The following is a 17494-nucleotide window of genomic DNA, read 5'->3' on the forward strand; positions in this document are numbered from 1 at the left end:
ACTACCCCTGAAATCCTTAAAATCTTACGTGAATTTGGTACCATATCTGGATATAAACTAAATTTGAACAAAAGTGAATATTTCCCCATTAGGAGTAACGCCAGAGAATATCCCGATCTGCCATTTAAGTTGTCCGCTGAGTCCTTTACATATCTGGGTGTAGAAGTCACCAAATCCTATTACAGTCTATTTAAAAGTAACATCACTCCTCTGTTTGAACAGTGTAAACAAGATATTAAAAGATGGTCTATTTTGCCACTATCTATCTCTTATCGGGAGAACAAATTCTGTAAAGATGAATATTGTACCAAAGTTTTTATATTTATTTCAGGCACTGCCTGTTTATATACCACAATCTTTTTTCAAGGCATTCAATCAAATGATTTCCTCCTTTATATGGAATAATAAATCAGCTCGCATAAGAAAAGAATTTATGGAAAGACCAAAAGGTGTAGGTGGGCTTTCACTTCCAAATTTGCATACGTATTATTGGGCTGCGAATTTTAATGCGATCTCTCTATGGTTAAGAGTTTGGAATGATAGGATCCCTGCATGGCTCCAGATTGAAAAGGTTACAAGCAGCCCACACTCCCTGCTTTACTCTGCGCACCCCTACCATCACTAGTTAATAATATTAAGGATAATATAATTGTAACTCAATCACTACGCATCGTAAATCAGTTCAAAAGATGTCTGGGTATTCAGAGTATTTCTATTCACTCACCAATAATATATAATCATCTTTTCCAACCATCCCTAATGGACAATGGCTTCAAAATTTGGTATGACAAGGGCATTCATAGTATTGAGGACTTGAGTATATTAATAATACTTTTGCTAGCTTTGAACAACTATCCAGAAAATTCGGTCTGACCAATAATAATTTTTTGCGATACTTGCAAATTAGAGATTTTACTCGTAAAAAGTTTGCTAATTTTCCTACTCTCCCCTCTCCTTCCTGTTTAGATTCCCTATTAAGGGTTAATATGCTGAATAAGAGCAGAATATCATTTATTTATTCCCATATCATGGATAGCTGCAACCTCTCTATTTAACATATTCGAGAACAGTGGGAAAATGACTTGGGGGCGCAGCTGTCTGATGAAGAATGGGATATGGCTCTTACTAGAGTCCACTCCTCTTCCATATGCTCCAGACATTCTTTAATACAATTTAAAGTGTTACACAGGTTGCACTTCTCAAAAGCCAAATTAGCAAGAATATTTCCGAATGTAGACCCATTATGTGATAGATGTAAACAGACGCCAGCTACTTCCTATCATATGTTCTGGTCTGGTCCAAAGCTTGTTCCTTTCTGGTCATCCTTTTTTGAAGTCATCTCTAATGCTTATGCTTATAACATCTCACCTTCTCCCTTGGTTGCTGTTTTTGGTTGGTTTTCTGATACAACGGGATCTGTTCCACCTGTTCATCTACAGAGGGTCGTTGCCTTTTCCTCCTTATTAGCTAGACACTTGATTTTATTTAAATGGAAGGCTGCTACTCCTCCATCACACCACCACTGGATTAGGGACATTATGCAGAATGTTAAGCTGGAAAAAATCAGATGTACCATCAACGGTTCCATTAACAGATTCTACAAAACCTGGGACCCTCTGATAACTTATGTGAACAATTTACCTGGTCTGGAACTGGAACTATAAATGTTTACACCTGCCCTTGGTCAGTCCTGTAATAAGGAAGGTGCACGTTTTTTTTTTTTTTTTTGTCCCTCGGTTGTCTGTGACAAGTCTGTCAGGTTGATTTTGGGTTTGGGCTGTCTTTGTCTTTCTCTTGTTGGGATTGTTTTTCTATGGTTATTTGTAAAATAGAGAATACGATTGTTTTATGTGATAATTGGAAAAGTACAAATAAAGTGTTTAAAAAAAATTAAAAAAAATAAATAAAAACTATACAAGAGCAATTAAAGACTAAATTACAGTCTATGTAGACAGCGTAAACCAGACTAATATATAATATGATTAAGTAAATCATTAAATAGGGTATATAATAAAAATAATAATTCATGCAACTGTAATTTAGTAAGTCCTCAAAATCTTTTCCTTGAAATTCAAAGATGAAAATAACTACGATTGTAAAGGATTTGATAATGTTTTATTGATGTTGATGTAACTTCACACTGTGTGTGTGTGTGTGTCTGTGTCTGTGTGTGTGTGTGTGTGTGTGTGTGTGTGTGTTCTTGAAACATCCTAGATCAGATCAGACACATGATAGACACATTCAAGTCTTATCCAGTAAGTCTCAGCGTTCATCACTCTGCCTATCAGATGATTAATAATCTTGATTTTCTTCTATGTGTGACATTCACCACCAAAACCTTTTCTTCAGGGTCTCAACTTCGAAGAGGACTGGAAGGTGGTGACGATGCTGATCGGCATGAACGACATCTGCAATTACTGCAAAGACAAAGTAAGACATTTGTTTTCTGAGAAGTCTGGATTTGTTGTGCCCAGTTCTGATATAAAGGGATAGTTCTGAAATGTTGAAGTGTGGTTGTATGAGCTACTTCTCCATATGCCATATATATAGTCAGTGTGTTAGCTCCATTAGAGGGCAGTCGGCCCGCCCCTAGTCCACATCCACGACGTTCCACTTCTGGGATTGGTCCGTTGCAACTGAAAATGGCAGACAACAACTCTTCAACTATTCGGTAGCGGTGAAAAGTATAGATTAGATTAGATTAGATTGACTTTTGATCCCATTTTGGGAAATTTCAGTGCTACAGCAGCAAAATATAAGACACACAGCACACATACAGAATATACAAGAAATAATAAATAGGATAGAATACAAGAACAACTATTCAAAAGTGAGCGAATAAAAATGTACAAGCTACTTAAATAGTATTTATAAAGATGTAAGTCAAACCTATGTTTGTGCAAGTTGCACTTAGTGCAGTATTTGTTTGTGATGTATATGAGTCTTATTTAACACTCAGTGATGAATTGTCAACGTCTATAACCGGAAAACTAAAGTAATTAAACACTGAACATTTAGATGAATGAGTTAAGTGTACAAAAATAATAAAAAGAGACTAGAAATAATTAGATCTGTCCTCTCCAGGGCATGAAGTTAACTTTTTTGACCACCAGCCACTGTGGCAGGTGGATTTTTAAATCCACCTGCCACAGTGACTTTTTACTTTTTTTTTTTTGCGTCATAAAGGTGAAAAACAGGAATTGCTGTGTCTCTATGATCCTATCCTGTCCTATTGATGGTAGCCTACTGGTGGACATTGCGCCGTCATCACGTGCTGTGGTAGGGGGGCCCGCCTTGATAATCCTGCATAGGGGCCCGGTGTTGGCTCGTTATGCCACTGATATAAGAGATGAGATGACGCGCACCACAACAACAACAAAACACTGGTGAATGCGCACCATAACACATGAATGTTTTTTGTATAGTTCTTAAAAATAAAAAAATAAATAAAAAGGAAACTTGTTTTGGGGAGAATAATACTTATTACTATTAATTAATTACTCTGGGCTGATATTTTCTAGTAACCTTACCAAAAAGGCTCAGGATGCTGCAAATGTTGGTAAAATATGAAAAAGGCTGGTGGATTTAAGACACAAAATAATGTATTGAATGAATCAAATATGAACATATCTGTCACTGTCAGTGGCTTGTTGATCTTTACATTGTTAGTTAATTTCCTATCCTGGCCTGGGACACACATTCATACGGTTTGATAAAGTACTTATTGGACTTTAATGCATCATTGCACTTACAATAACGAGCGTAGCTGTCCTCAATTTAGGTCATCCTGTACGTCTCATCTGCGTTTTTTCCTGCATCCACCGTGTGCGTTTGTGTGTGTGTCTGTGCGTGCGTGTGTCTGTGTGTGTGATTGTGTGTGCGCGTCAGTCGCGGGGGAAACGGAGCAGCCCCGCCCGCTGCAGAGAGCCGACAATTTGAAACAGCAGCCGCTGACTTTAGAGTGAAAAAAACGTTACAGCGTACATTGATGTTAAAATGTCTACAGGTTGGCAGGACGGTCTGAAATGTTTTGCACGGTCTTTCGCTGTACGTTTTGTTGGTAAATGTGAGATGTTCGAGTCACACACACGTCTCGTCTTCATATCAGAAACTAGGAAATTAACTTTACCCATTCTCACTCCCGATTGGTCAGTGGCTGCACATGGGACTGCTGGGATTGTGTGAGTATTGAAAATGCGATAGGGGGCCTCGGCTGTCAATCAGTGTCTTCCAGTGATGCGGGCCCCTGATTGGACCAGGCCCGTAAGCAACGGCGTACCCTGCTTACCGATAGTTACGAGTCTGAATCACTCAATTCTCATTGGCTACCCGCCAATGTGGCAGGTAGATTGACAGTTTCACCCGCCAATCACCAAAGTTACACGCATTTGGCGGGTGGGTGGGTGCCAATTTCATGCCCTGGTCCTCTCTACTCTCCACAGACTCTGTTCTCCCCTGATAGCTTCATTCACTACATGACAGAAGCTCTGGACATGATGATGAAGGAGGTAAGATTTTAGAACTCCAAACCAGATCAGCCTCATCACACACCAGGAAACAAAGTGGGTCAACCTAAATCAAAAGGTTTTTTAAAATATATTTCTATTAATATATTGGACTCTGGTGAGTTGATCTCTTTGTCAGGTTTTAGAGAAATGGCGGAGCCAGAAATGCAGAGAATGACAAGGCAGTGCTGAGTTTGAAGATTTAATACATCAAAAGGGTACAACAAAAAGAGTCCTGAAGTAAGCAGGCAAAAATAGCTCCAAAAAACGTTGAGGAAGCCAAATGACCAGGAATCACAAAAAACTGGAACACCGAGACAAACGGGGTAGACTACACACAGAGACAATACAATACAATGATCTGACGACAGACAAAGACAACACAGAGACTAGATACACAAGGTAACAAGGGCTCAGGAACAGGTGAAACACATCAGGGTGGGGCCGACAATCACAAAGGCGGGAAAACACAAGGCAGGAAGTAAAACAAGACATGACACAGGAGAAAACAGACTACGAAACAGGAAAAAAACTACAACAGAAACGCACAATCGTGACACTCTTTGGGATTCTTAAATAAAACCATGTGAAAAGTTTAAAATGGAAAAATGTCAAATCAACAACTTATAGACATCTGAGACAATGGCGCCGAACTAGATTTCATTTGAAAAGTAACAAAAGGTGTCAAATAAATGCAGTAAAAATATTTCCCTCAGATATGGAGCTGAGAAGAAGTATCAAGTAGCATAAAATGAAAATACTTACATAAATATATATATAACTGAGTATACATTGATAAAGAACCGTTATTATATGGGCAAGTGTGGGTATGTACAGGATATGTGCAAATATATTTTTATTTATTTTATTTCCTTCTTTTTTACCTATTTAAATATTTATTTACCTATGTATGTAGGAATTCGTGCTTTCTTATTTTACAAATCGTAAAAAAAAAGTTAAAAAAAAAAAAGTCGATAAGCAAAAAAGTCAAAAACGTAAAAAAAACAACCTAAAAACTATTATTATTATTACATATTATTAAAAACTAAAACATTGAAACCGTCAAAAGCATCAAAAGTGTAAAAAATGTCCAACTCAGTTTTTGATTGGCAGGCGGCACAATCAAATCATCGACAAACATTGTCCGACGGGGGCAAGAGAACTTGCATTGTCTATATTGTCATTTTATTATACTAGTGCAGTGCCCGTTCCAAACAGGCTGATTGCTTGGCCTGTGGTATTGCTTCTTGTAGCTTTCTCCAGAACCATTGTACCCGAAAAAGTACTCACAGAAGGACCCCAAAGCACTTAATATGCAACCCCACCGTATAGCCTACTACTGACTTACTGTTTACTTCTACTTCAGAGGAAAACATTGTACTGCATTTACCTAAAAGAGAATGTTGCAGATTTAGTTGTATTCACAGTGTATTAATATCCAATCAATCCAATATCCAACGCTGTCCAAACTGCTCCAAATTACAAACGCCAAGTTCATAGGGTACCCAGAAAACCAAGTGTGAAGTAGATCGGGTGAATGGTTTATGAGATATAGACACACACACACACACAGATTTATAGTTAGATGTTGGTCTATTGTGTACACACAACATCTATTGTGCGTCTGTCCTGGGAGAGGGATCCCTCGTCTGTTGCTCTGTCTGAGGTTTCTTCCATTTTTTCCCCTGCTCAAGGTGGGAAAGGACAGAGGTTGTCATATGCTGTACAGTTTGTAAAGCCCTCTGAGGCAGATTTGTGATTTGTGGATAAGACTGACTTGTCTTGACTGCTCTGGTTTCAGATCCCCAGGACGATCGTGAACGTGGTGCAGATTCTTCCCATGAAACCTCTGAGAGAAGTTCAGAGACCGACTCTGGGCTGTCAGCTTCAAAAGTGACATGCCCTTTTTATTGACCTGTTATTTCAAGATCAGTCAGCGGTGGAATGTAACTAAGTACATTTACTCAAGTACAAGAGAACGAGAGAAAACTTTTCATTTTGTGCCACTTTATACTGCTACTCCACTAAATCTCAGAGGCAAGTATTAGAGTTGAGCCGGATACTTGGCTGAAACAAGAAAGCACTTTTGCCGAGTACGAGTATTATACGAGTAATACGAGTCAATATCTGTGCTCGGATTGAATAAAAATCCTCATTGGGTAGTTGACTGTGTCTGCGTTCTGTGATAGGCTAGTCGTCCCAGCGCCCCTCCCCTACACACATACAGATTTATTGTGTTGCTGTGTCCCGCTCTGCTCACTCACACAGAACAACTCTCTCTGTCTCTGTCTCTCCCTCAGTCACTCAGGTTCGCGGGTCTTTTCCGTTAACGTTGAGGGTTTCTTCAGCTTCAGGTTTGTTTTTTACTTCGGTTTGTAGTACTTACTTATTAACCAGTAGAGTTCTGGTAAACGTGGGGTTTGTTCAGACGTGGTGCTTGGTAGAATGCGACTCGCGTTGCGTCTCTGCCTGTCGGAGATTTTTTTTCTTTTTTAAACCGTCAGCTGGCTCTAAACAGATCTGAAAAACAGCGTTGGACTATTTGATCCGTAGAACACAGTCTGTCAGCTGTCACTGTTAATCATATTTTCACCATTGTGCTGAACAAGTCTCGGATTCGGAGATTGCTAGATTTCCATTTTTAGAAAGTTAATACATTTTATCAATATATGTATCACAAAAAAAGCTATAATGCTGATAAGACAAAGATTTAATCAAAGACTCATTACTAAAATGTGAAAAATGGGTTTAGATGTATACCAAACTTGTATTCTACTTGAGAATACTTAATGTTCCAATACTTATTATTTATTGAGTTAAACATGTATTTATGTACCTTGATTTGATCAGAATAAACCAAAAGTATCAGGAAATTTGAATTACCCTTTAAAGAGAATTTGCATTAAAACATGATAAGATTTATATAATCTGATCATTTTCTAAAATCCCCAAATCTCCAGACTAAATCCCACTGATACACTGATGTAAAGCAGTGACTAAACAGGGGTTTCAGATTAGGACTACAAATCATAATTGATCTGATAATCTGATAATCCAGTAGTGTGATAATCTGATCATCTGCTCCCAGGAGTTTCTGCTCGTGCCTCGTCCAGCCTGAAGAAAACTCCACCGAGCTGAAGGAGCTGGTTGAGATTAACACTCAGTTCCAGGTGAGTGAATGTGTTCTTGAACAAGATGATTCAACTGTCTACACTGACATTCCTAAAAATGCCATTTACAGTATGTGTAAAAAATGCTGTGTTAACTCTCCATTCTATCCACTGTTCTACCCACAACAAACATAATGGTGATGTGCAGTATAGCAGTCTTTGATCAGGGGTGTGATTCTTCCGGATAATTCCGGAAATCCGGCTTTTCTGACCTGAAAATGAAGCTCTGGTAAATCATGCAAATCCGCTTTGAGGGTGTCGCAAGGCACAGGTCGGGGGTATTGGTAAACATACTCTGACTCATGTCTTCATATCACTCCGTAAGTGGTCCATTAATTTGTCACGATGTAACTTCATTCAAAGCAGAGCTCCACCAAAGAGCCTGCAATCGTTGCGGAAGGTTATTTGAATAAGAATTTTGGACGTGTGGGGGCGAACTATCTTCTTAGCTGAAGCCGACAACGGGACAATATTGTTGCATGTTGGCAATGCAAGCTGAAGCGATGTAGCAGATGACGTTGAGAAGTTGCAGTGAGGAATATTTTAGGAGCACCATTTTCGGCAGTGCAGAAAGGTAGTGGCCCACACTAACTTAGTGTTGAGCCGGGAAACATTGCTAAAAGAGCTCTACAGCGAAAAGATGTGCTGGGCGAGCCGTCAGTCGGTCGAAGCTAACAGAAGCTAGCTGGCGTAAGCTGACAGCTGACCAACGCTACCAAGTGATCGGCGGAGACAGGGAGTACATGTATTTGAAAGAGTCCGGCAGTTGTGGTAGACGAAGTCGGGATATTGGATGGAGAGTCCACTGAAGTCCACTGCGGTCTGAAGGGCTAATCCTCGCTAGATCACTAGCTAGTCGGGAGGTTGACAGCTAACGTTAGCCAGCTGAAGCTAACAGTCGATCGATGGTGAGTAACGTACGTTACACAGGCTGGCAGCAGCACAGAGTCCAGAGTTGATAAGTGTGTGTGTGGGGGGGGGTAGAAAGGTGTTGAGAATGACCAACACCAAATCTTAAACTTAGTGTAGCTACTTAATTTGCTACGACCCGATCAGAGGTTACTTAAATTGAGACGTTCAGTCAAAATCAATCATGTCACCTTCAAACGGGATCTCTGTTTGCAGGGTTCATGCTGGACCCTCCCGGTGATCATGCTGCTCTGGGGGACTGGCTGTACAGTGAGAAGCCGCTGCTGACCGGCGCAGAGCTCTGCCAGAACTCCGACTGCGGTCTGTCCGCGCGGCCGTCTGACGGCATCAGTATTAAATTGAGACAGTTTCATTAGCGGTTAAAAACATCTCGCGTTAAATAGTAGTCTAATTCGGTACAGTTGGTTTTAACGCCTGATGCAAAGTGTAGGCCTATTAGGAGTACACATGAAAACCCTGAACAAGCAGCGTCGCTCTGCTCTGTCTTTCTGCTGTGCCCCATTCACGTAGTAGTTTTACACTATGTAGATTAAACTCTGCAATTAATCCGCGGTTCACATGTATGTATGAACTGTGTTGGTCCGTTACACTCAAGGCTATATTCAACATCACTGATTAAGTAGCCTAAGTCAATCCAACAAACAACTGGACTTTAGGGTCAAGTGTTGTTGTATCCGGCCCATGTCCTGGATGTGAAAGCCTCCTTACTGGACTACTGAATATAATAATATTCCATTATATTTTGTATTTTGAATTGTTACCTGCCACCAGAATTTTGTGATTTCCTTGCAATAAATATTGACATTTTTACCATAAATTGGTGCCTAAAAATGTATCAGAATGCAGGAATTGAAGTCATTTACCCTCAGAATTTCCTGGGGGAGGACACCCAGACCCCCTCCTCCCCCTGCTTTGTGTGTTCCCGCAAAGATAAATTCTGAGCAAGGAAAAACCCTGAAGTATAATCACAGACAGCCATAAAAAACATTTAAATTGCAGAGTTAGAGTTATAACTTAATATGTACAGTGTCAACAGAGAAACACGGACAATTGAACAGACAGTGACAACATACATACTACATACCTACATACTGTAGAGAATGACAGTAACAGCATACAAACGGCATAAATAAAAATTTGTTATAAATGTGTGCTCTTTAAAAAGTAGAAAGCATTGTTTGCCAGTTACATTAAATGTTTAAAAATCCGTAAATGTCCGTGGGTGGGGCTGCATGGGCGTGGTAATGTGGGCTGGGGTGTGGGTGTGGGTGTGGGTGTGGGTGGGTGTGGGTGTGGTAGTAAGGAGAGAGAATAGGAGAAGGAAGTTTGTGTGAGGTGGACCTGGTCACAACAGACCCAAATCTTCTCAGCTGTTGCTACTGTCTCTTCATGTGGCACTATTATTTATATTATAACAAGGTAATGCAATGTGTGATCAAGTGATGACTGATTAACAGTAATGTAAATGCTAAATGCCCTAATACCTACATATCATGTAAGACTCAATTTCTCCATTTCTTTGCACAAAACTCTCCAGAAAGTGCCATTTAATGGTTTATTTTTTTTTTTTAAATGAGGGGGGGAGGGGGCTGTCGCAGCGTCATGGGTGCGCCGTATATTTTCCTGCTTTTTTGTCCTTTGCCAATCACACCTATGTTTGATGTGCTCGCGGGGGTTTATACTTCCCTTGTTTATAGAGGAGACTAGAGAAGCTTCTGCACAGCGAGCGTTTCTTCAAAAAGGACTTTGCTGTTGTTCTGCAACCTTATTTAGAGAACACAGGAGCTCCAAGACTTCCTGTAAGTCTCTCTCTCACACACACACACACACACACACAGACAGAGAGAGAGAGAGACACGCACACACACACACACACACACATACACACACACACACACACACACACACACACAGACAGAGAGAGAGGGAGTCACGCACACACACACACACAGACAGAGAGAGAGAGAGACACGCACACACACACAGACACACACACACACACACACACACAGACAGAGAGAGACACACACACACACACACACACACACACACACACACACACACACATAGACAGAGAGACAGACAGAGACACACAGACAGAGAGAGAGAGAGAGAGAGAGAGAGAGAGAGAGAGAGAGAGAGAGAGAGAGAGAGAGAGAGAGACACACACACACACAGAGAGAGACACGCACACACACAGACAGACAGGACACACACACAGACAGAGAGAGAGAGACACACGCACGCACACACACATACACACAGACAGACAGAGACACACACACACGCACACAGACAGACAGAGACACAGACAGACATGGAGTTTGTAAAATATGATGTTTTGTCATAAATTAAACTACTGTTTTCTCTCTTACTGTAACTTCAGGACGGGACGGTTGACTTGAGCTTCTTCACAGCAGATTGTTTCCACTTCACTGTTAAGGGACATGAGGAGCTGGCAAAGGGACTGTGGAACAACATGGTGGAGGAGTTTGTTTTTTTTGTTTAAAGTTTTATTATTGTTTATATTAACTGTTAATGATGGGTTTTATTAGCTAAAGGTTTGGTTTAGATAAGGTCAGGGTTTCTGCCTATAGACCTTTTCAATGGAATTCTATAGGCAACAGCCTGGCCCCTTGTTAACATCATGTCAGTTGATGCCATTCACAATACACTGCAACAGGAAATCAACTTGGGTCCATTTAGAATGTTCTGTGAAAACGTCTATAATGGCCATTGAATTTCATCTGCGGTCACTCTAAATATAGACACATATTGATATTTGTGTCAATAGTTTGAATATAAATAATGACTTAACTGGGTTTGGAATTGATCAAATATTCAGTGTAATGCATTTAGAGTTGCCTAACACAATATAGAAATATGTTATCACTGAATTTACACATCTTAATTGGCAGAAAAGGATAAAAAAAAACCTCAGATTGTCTACATCTACTGTACAAGTTTTGTTTTTTTATATTAATCCTTAAAATTAAACAAAATGTTTCCCCAGTTCCAGCCTGTCGGAGGGAAAGAGACGATAAAGACATTTTCAGAGCCAATAAAACTCATCTGCCCAGCAAAGGTACAACACGACTGACATGCTGAAGAGATTTGTGTTTGTAGATAATTCAGTTCCTGTAAGCACATTTTTGTCTTACCTTTTGTCCAGGAGCATCCTTACATCTACACCAGTTGTTGAGTTGAGTCGTCTGCACCGCCGCTGAAACATTTCTCCATGACGCTGATGTCTCTGCTCTTTGTGTTTAATTATCTGTAGTTTAACAGGCAGAGCAAGGCACTAACACTGCCTGGGTAGACTGGAACCACCGCTCCTAAAAACACATACACTCGGGAAACTCATTTTAACTAACAATGTAATATCACAATGAAACTCCCCCAGTTGATTACTTACATTAAGGCAATTCTTTTTTTGTATTACAAGTTTTCTAAAATGTTATGCAAATGAGGCATTATCTTATCTATGTGCTAATTTGCATACATTTCTAGAACCAAAATATAAACATTGGATAAAGCCAGGTTCAACATTCTTGTTTCATTTTGTTGACATGTTAGAGTCAAAAGGTTTTTGCAGAGGGAATCTTTTTATCACTCCATAAATCAGATAATACTGTCAACAGCCATATAAAATACACTTTCACCACATTTTTAGGAATAGAATGTTGTATAAATCAGGCTCTGAATGACATCTGAACAACCCCCTCTGTAAAATGCGTCAGAATACAGATAGGAATGAAACTGTAAACATTTGGTCTATGTAAGTGCTACTGAAGTGGAAATTTCTGGCTCAGTGTATGAGAACAAACTTATTTTAAAACAGCCTTTAAAGATAGATACGTATTGTAAAATTCCATACATTTATTTTGGAAAGCATTTTACAGACACAATATCTAATCAAATCCTCAGCATCCTATAATACCCTTGGGAGAAATCTACAAACGCAAATAGACAAAGTGGAGCAAAATAAACACCTAAATGTGTATTTGAAATGAACCAACAGACTGTATATGTCTCCTCTTCTGTGATTCTCTGACATTTGCTGAAAATGTATTAAAAATGATTTGAGCTAAATATGTCAAACAAGCGTAATGAACTCATCATTCTCGCTGCCATATGAAAAACTTAAAGCAACACTAGAGAACTTTTCCTGCTTCGGTCCCCTTACAGGTTGTACTTCCAATGAGACAACCTGTAGGGGGACAGAAGCGGGAGCTGTAGTTCCAATGAGACAACCTGTAGGGGGATCGAAGTGGGAGCTGTAGGTCCAATGAGACAACCTGTAAGGGGACCGAAGTGGGAGCTGTAGTTCCAATGAGACAACCTGTAAGGGGACCGAAGCGGGAGCTGTAGTTCCAATGAGACAATCTTTTGTCTATAAAATACACTATATAAGATATATTATGATTATTATTGTTATTATTATTGATTATGAAGATCTGTGTGGTCAGGACCATTGGTCTCTGGCACAGACCAGTGGTCACAACCACTAGGGGCGCTAAAGACACTGGTCGCGACCAGTGGCACAGCGGTCATAACCAGCTTCTTACTGGCACAAATAGTCCAGGCAAAGTAGCGTTTTACGACAGACTAATTGTAAAATATTTTTTTGCAGCTTAGATCATTTCTATGAGGTGTCCAGAACAACATACTAAAAGTCCTAAGAAATCCTAGTTGAGGAAATATGTTAAATTCTCATCAATCCGAGATGTGTGCCAGTAAGGCCAGACAACAATGCACCCCAATGGGGCTATTTTTTTCCTTTACTCCTATCAGAATAAAACTTCATACAATGAAAGTACCCTTGAAACGTAAAAATGTTTGTATTACAAGTTTCTTTGAAAATGAATTTTAATATGCAAATGAACTACACTAATCGAATATGCCCAAAATACACCTAAATAGGCTTAATTTTTTCCTTTACTCCTACCACAATAAAACTTTACATAGTAAAAGTATACATGAAAAGTAACTTTTTTTGTATTACAAGTTTCTTTTGAAATGAATTTGAATATGCACATGAGGTCCACACTTATTGAATATATCCTAATTTGCATAGGTAGAAACACCATTCATATGTATGACAAATACATCAGCCCAATCTTCATCCAATCATCCTACTGCCAATGGGTGATGACAATGCTGCTTTTAGACTGGCCTCTAACCTGAAAACTGCCTGGCTTGGTAGTACCTGCCAGGGGTATAGTCTTCAGGGTCACGGAGGCACACAAGCCTCCCCACCACAACAAGGTAGCAAAATGTAATCTCACCATGTTACTAATGACTAGGGCTATTCTGACTTTCTTCTGATGTTATCTGTGGGGGAATGTCATTAGGTAAGGGTTGTTTGCAAATAAAAAAAAAAGAATTTAGAAAGCAACTGGAGGCAAGATTGTGCAATCAATTCTTAAGGTCAATATAAGTCTTTTTGTGGCAAGTGACCCAGGTAAGTGTGGCAAGTGACTTCAAATTTATCGTGTTTATGCATAAGTTAACCTACTGAATGGACATGAATGTGTGAGTTATTTGGCCCCTGTTTTCTACTTGTGACTTTATGGCTTCTTGGCCATAAGTCAATTAGGCCTAGTGTTGAGCTCATTTGCATATTTAAAATAGATTTTTCCAAGACACTTGTAAAACAAAAATGTTACTTTTCATGTATACTTTCACTGTGTGAGGTTTGACTGTGATAGGAGTAAAGGAAAAAATAAGCCCATTAGGGTGTATTTTGGGCATATTTGATTAGTATATTGCTCATTTGCATATTCAAATTCATTTTCAAAGAAACTTCTAATACAAAATGTTTTACTTTTCATGTTGACTTTAATTCTGTAAAGTTTTATTGTGGTAGGAGTAAAGGAAAAAATTAAGCCTATGCGGGTATATTTTGGGTAGCCAATATTCGATTAGTGTATAGCTCATTTGCATATTCAAATTCATTTTCAAAGAAACTTGTAATACAATTTTTTTTTTTACTTTTCATGGATACTTTCATTGTATGAAGTTTTATTCTGATAGGAGTAAAGGAAAAAAATAGCCCCATTGGGGTGTATTGTTGTCTGGCCTTACTGGCAAACTTCTTGGATTGATGAGAATTAAACATATTTCCACAACTAGGATTTCTTAGGACTTTTAGTATGTTGTTCTAGACACCTTATAGAAATGATCTATGCTGAAAAAAATTCTTTTACAATTAGTTCTATTTTTGGCTCCAAAATGAGTTACTTTGCCTGGACTAAAAGGGCAGTAAAATGACTGGTCCTGACCACCTCCTCTGTGATCTGTTCTGTTGTTTGGACCAGTTGAGTGATCTGTGGAGTGTTTGTATTTATTTTTAATACAACTTTTCACGTTTCTCACTGCGTTAGCAGAATCGCCTAATGTGAGAAGCCATAATCGTTTGTCTATCCAATGTTATTGATCAATATTGTTAATAGAAATCATAATAACAATGATTAAATTCTTATTATTAGTCGTAGTTGTATGAGTAGTACTATCGATTATGCAGGTCAGTGTGTTTGTGACCTGCCTCACAGTCCTGACCAGCTCCTCGCGACAAGCTCCTACCTGGCACGGACCAGTGGTCACTACCACTAGGAGCGAAAAAGACACTGGTCTGTCTTGACCAGTTACTGAGTGGTCTTTGGAGTAGTTATTGTACATTTAATACACCTTCTCCCCTTTCTCATTGTGTTGGCAACACTGTGCTGAATAAATGTAAAAAATAATTTTTATAAAATCATTAAATTTTGTCTGTCAAATATTATTGATCATTACTATTAATATAAATCATAATAACAATGATTAAATTACTATTATTAGTCGTAGTTGTATGAGTAGTACTATCGACTATGCAGGTCCGTGTCTTCCTGACTGGTTTAAACTTTACCAATGTGTTGCATTTTAAAAGAACAATCATCGAGTGATCAGGTGCTGGATCAATCAAGATGATTCGACTGTTACTTTTGTTAGGCTACTTAAGTTGAATTTTCAATTAAACTTTTACATTTTTGTATTTCATTTGATGTTGCTTTGTCACTCAACTCTACATTACTTCCTCCACTACATTTATTTGACATTAGTTTCTAGATCATGATTTGATACAAAGGGTAATGTGACAAGCTTTTAAAATGCAATACATTGGTAAAGTTTAAACCAGTCAGGAAGACACGGACCTGCATAGTCAATAGTACTACTCATAAAACTACGACTAATAATAATAATTTAATCATTGTTATTATGATTTCTATTAATAATAGTGATCAATAACATTGGATAGACAAACGATTATGGCTTGTCACATTAGGCGATTCTGCTAACACAGTGAGAAACGTGAAAAGTTGTATTAAAAATAAATACAAACACTCCACAGATCTCTCAACTGGTCCAAACAACAGATCAGATCACAGAGGAGGTGGTCAGGACCAGTCATTTTACTGCCCTTTGTGCCAGTAAGAAGCTGGTCATAACCGCTGTGCCACTGGTCGCGACCAGTGTCTTTAGCGCCCCTAGTGGTTGTGACCACTGGTCTGTGCCAGAGACCAATGGTCCTGACCACACCGATCTTCATAATCAATAATAATAACAATTAAAGCTGCAAGCAGCGATGGACGGGCCCTCGCTCCTCTGCGCGCATCGGGGTCACCGGCGGTCGCCGCTCCTTGCGACCGTGCATTTGCGCGGCACTCAGACACCGCAAATCGTCACCAATGAAAAGGGAACTCCCTGCATTTATGAAAGGGGGCGTGGCTTGAACATAGGGGGCGGGCCAAACCATCACCAATGAAGAAGTAACTCTCCGCTGAGTTCATTGATACCTCACACAATGGTCAACCTTAAATCGTTCAAATGTTATGAAAGGGGGCGTGGCTTAAGCATAGGGGGCGGGCCAAACCATCACCAATGAAGAAGGAACTCTCTGCTGAGTTCAATGACACCTCACACAAGACTCTACCTTAAATGGTACAAATGTTATGAAATGGGGCGTGGCTTAAACATAGGGGGCGGGCCAAACATCACCAATGAAGAAGCAACTCTCTGCTGAGTTCAATGACACCTCACACAAGACCCTACCTTAAACGGTTCAAATGTTATGAAAGGGGGCGTGGCTTAAGCATAGGGGGCGGGCCAAACCATCACCAATGAAGAAGCAACTCTCTGCTGAGTTCAATGACACCTCACACAAGACTCTACCTTAAACGGTACAAATGTTATGAAAGGGGGCGTGGCCTGAGTAAGTGGGCGTGGTTATATTATAGGGGCCGGCTCATTATCACATGTAGACCACACATTCTAAGTTTCATGTAAATCGGATGATGTTTGTCATATAAGGCGCATTTTCTGTTGCCAGCGGGGGGTGCTATGACCAAAAGTCGACCCTTGTCAATCGTGAGAATTTTCGGGCAGATACGACAACGTACACTCAAGTTACAACAATTTATTTGTTCATCGCTCAACACTCAAAATGGCCGCCACGCCACGCCCACACCGTCAGACGAAAAGTTTTTCTTTTAATAACTTTTCATCTTTAAGGTGTTGGGATGATACAGACCAAGTTTGAAGTACATCCGATGAAATCTCTAGGAGGAGTTCGTTAAAGTATAGCACCTTGACTTTTAGGCCTACTTCCTGTTGCCACTAGGGGGCGCTATGACTTTAAGTAAATATCAGCCTTTATTTGTCCTCAGGGTTGGACTCTTATGAATCCTGAAAAGTTTCGAGCCAATCGGACAATGTACACTCGAGTTACACCCACTTCCTGTTTCGGCGGCGAAACGCACAAAATGGCCGCCCCGCCACGGCCATGCCCTATGACGAAAAGTTTTTCTTTTAACAACTTTTCATCTTTAACTTCTTAAGATGGCACAGACC

At 39.6% G+C, this 17494-nt stretch overlaps 1 protein-coding gene across 2 annotated transcripts; it reads left to right on the forward strand.

Moving 5' to 3' along the window:
• Positions 1-2124: 2124 nt before the first annotated feature.
• On the forward strand, positions 2125-12050 carry LOC118493690 (phospholipase B1, membrane-associated-like). Of its 2 annotated transcripts, XM_035994381.1 has the most exons (9): positions 2132-2255; positions 2350-2430; positions 4443-4508; positions 6307-6398; positions 7594-7675; positions 10303-10404; positions 10992-11087; positions 11619-11690; positions 11778-12050. In XM_035994381.1, the coding sequence occupies exons 1-9, from the start codon at positions 2229-2231 to the stop codon at positions 11805-11807; spliced, it is 648 nt and encodes a 215-aa protein (XP_035850274.1). In that variant the 5' UTR covers positions 2132-2228; the 3' UTR covers positions 11808-12050. The 2 variants fall into 2 exon arrangements, with proteins under 2 accessions (XP_035850275.1, XP_035850274.1); XM_035994382.1 differs by lacking the exon at positions 10303-10404 and having other exon boundaries at positions 2125-2255.
• Positions 12051-17494: the final 5444 nt, after the last annotated feature.

The sequence above is a fragment of the Sander lucioperca genome, chromosome 18 (genome assembly GCF_008315115.2).
Source record: "Sander lucioperca isolate FBNREF2018 chromosome 18, SLUC_FBN_1.2, whole genome shotgun sequence".
NCBI classification, from domain to species: domain Eukaryota; kingdom Metazoa; phylum Chordata; class Actinopteri; order Perciformes; family Percidae; genus Sander; species Sander lucioperca.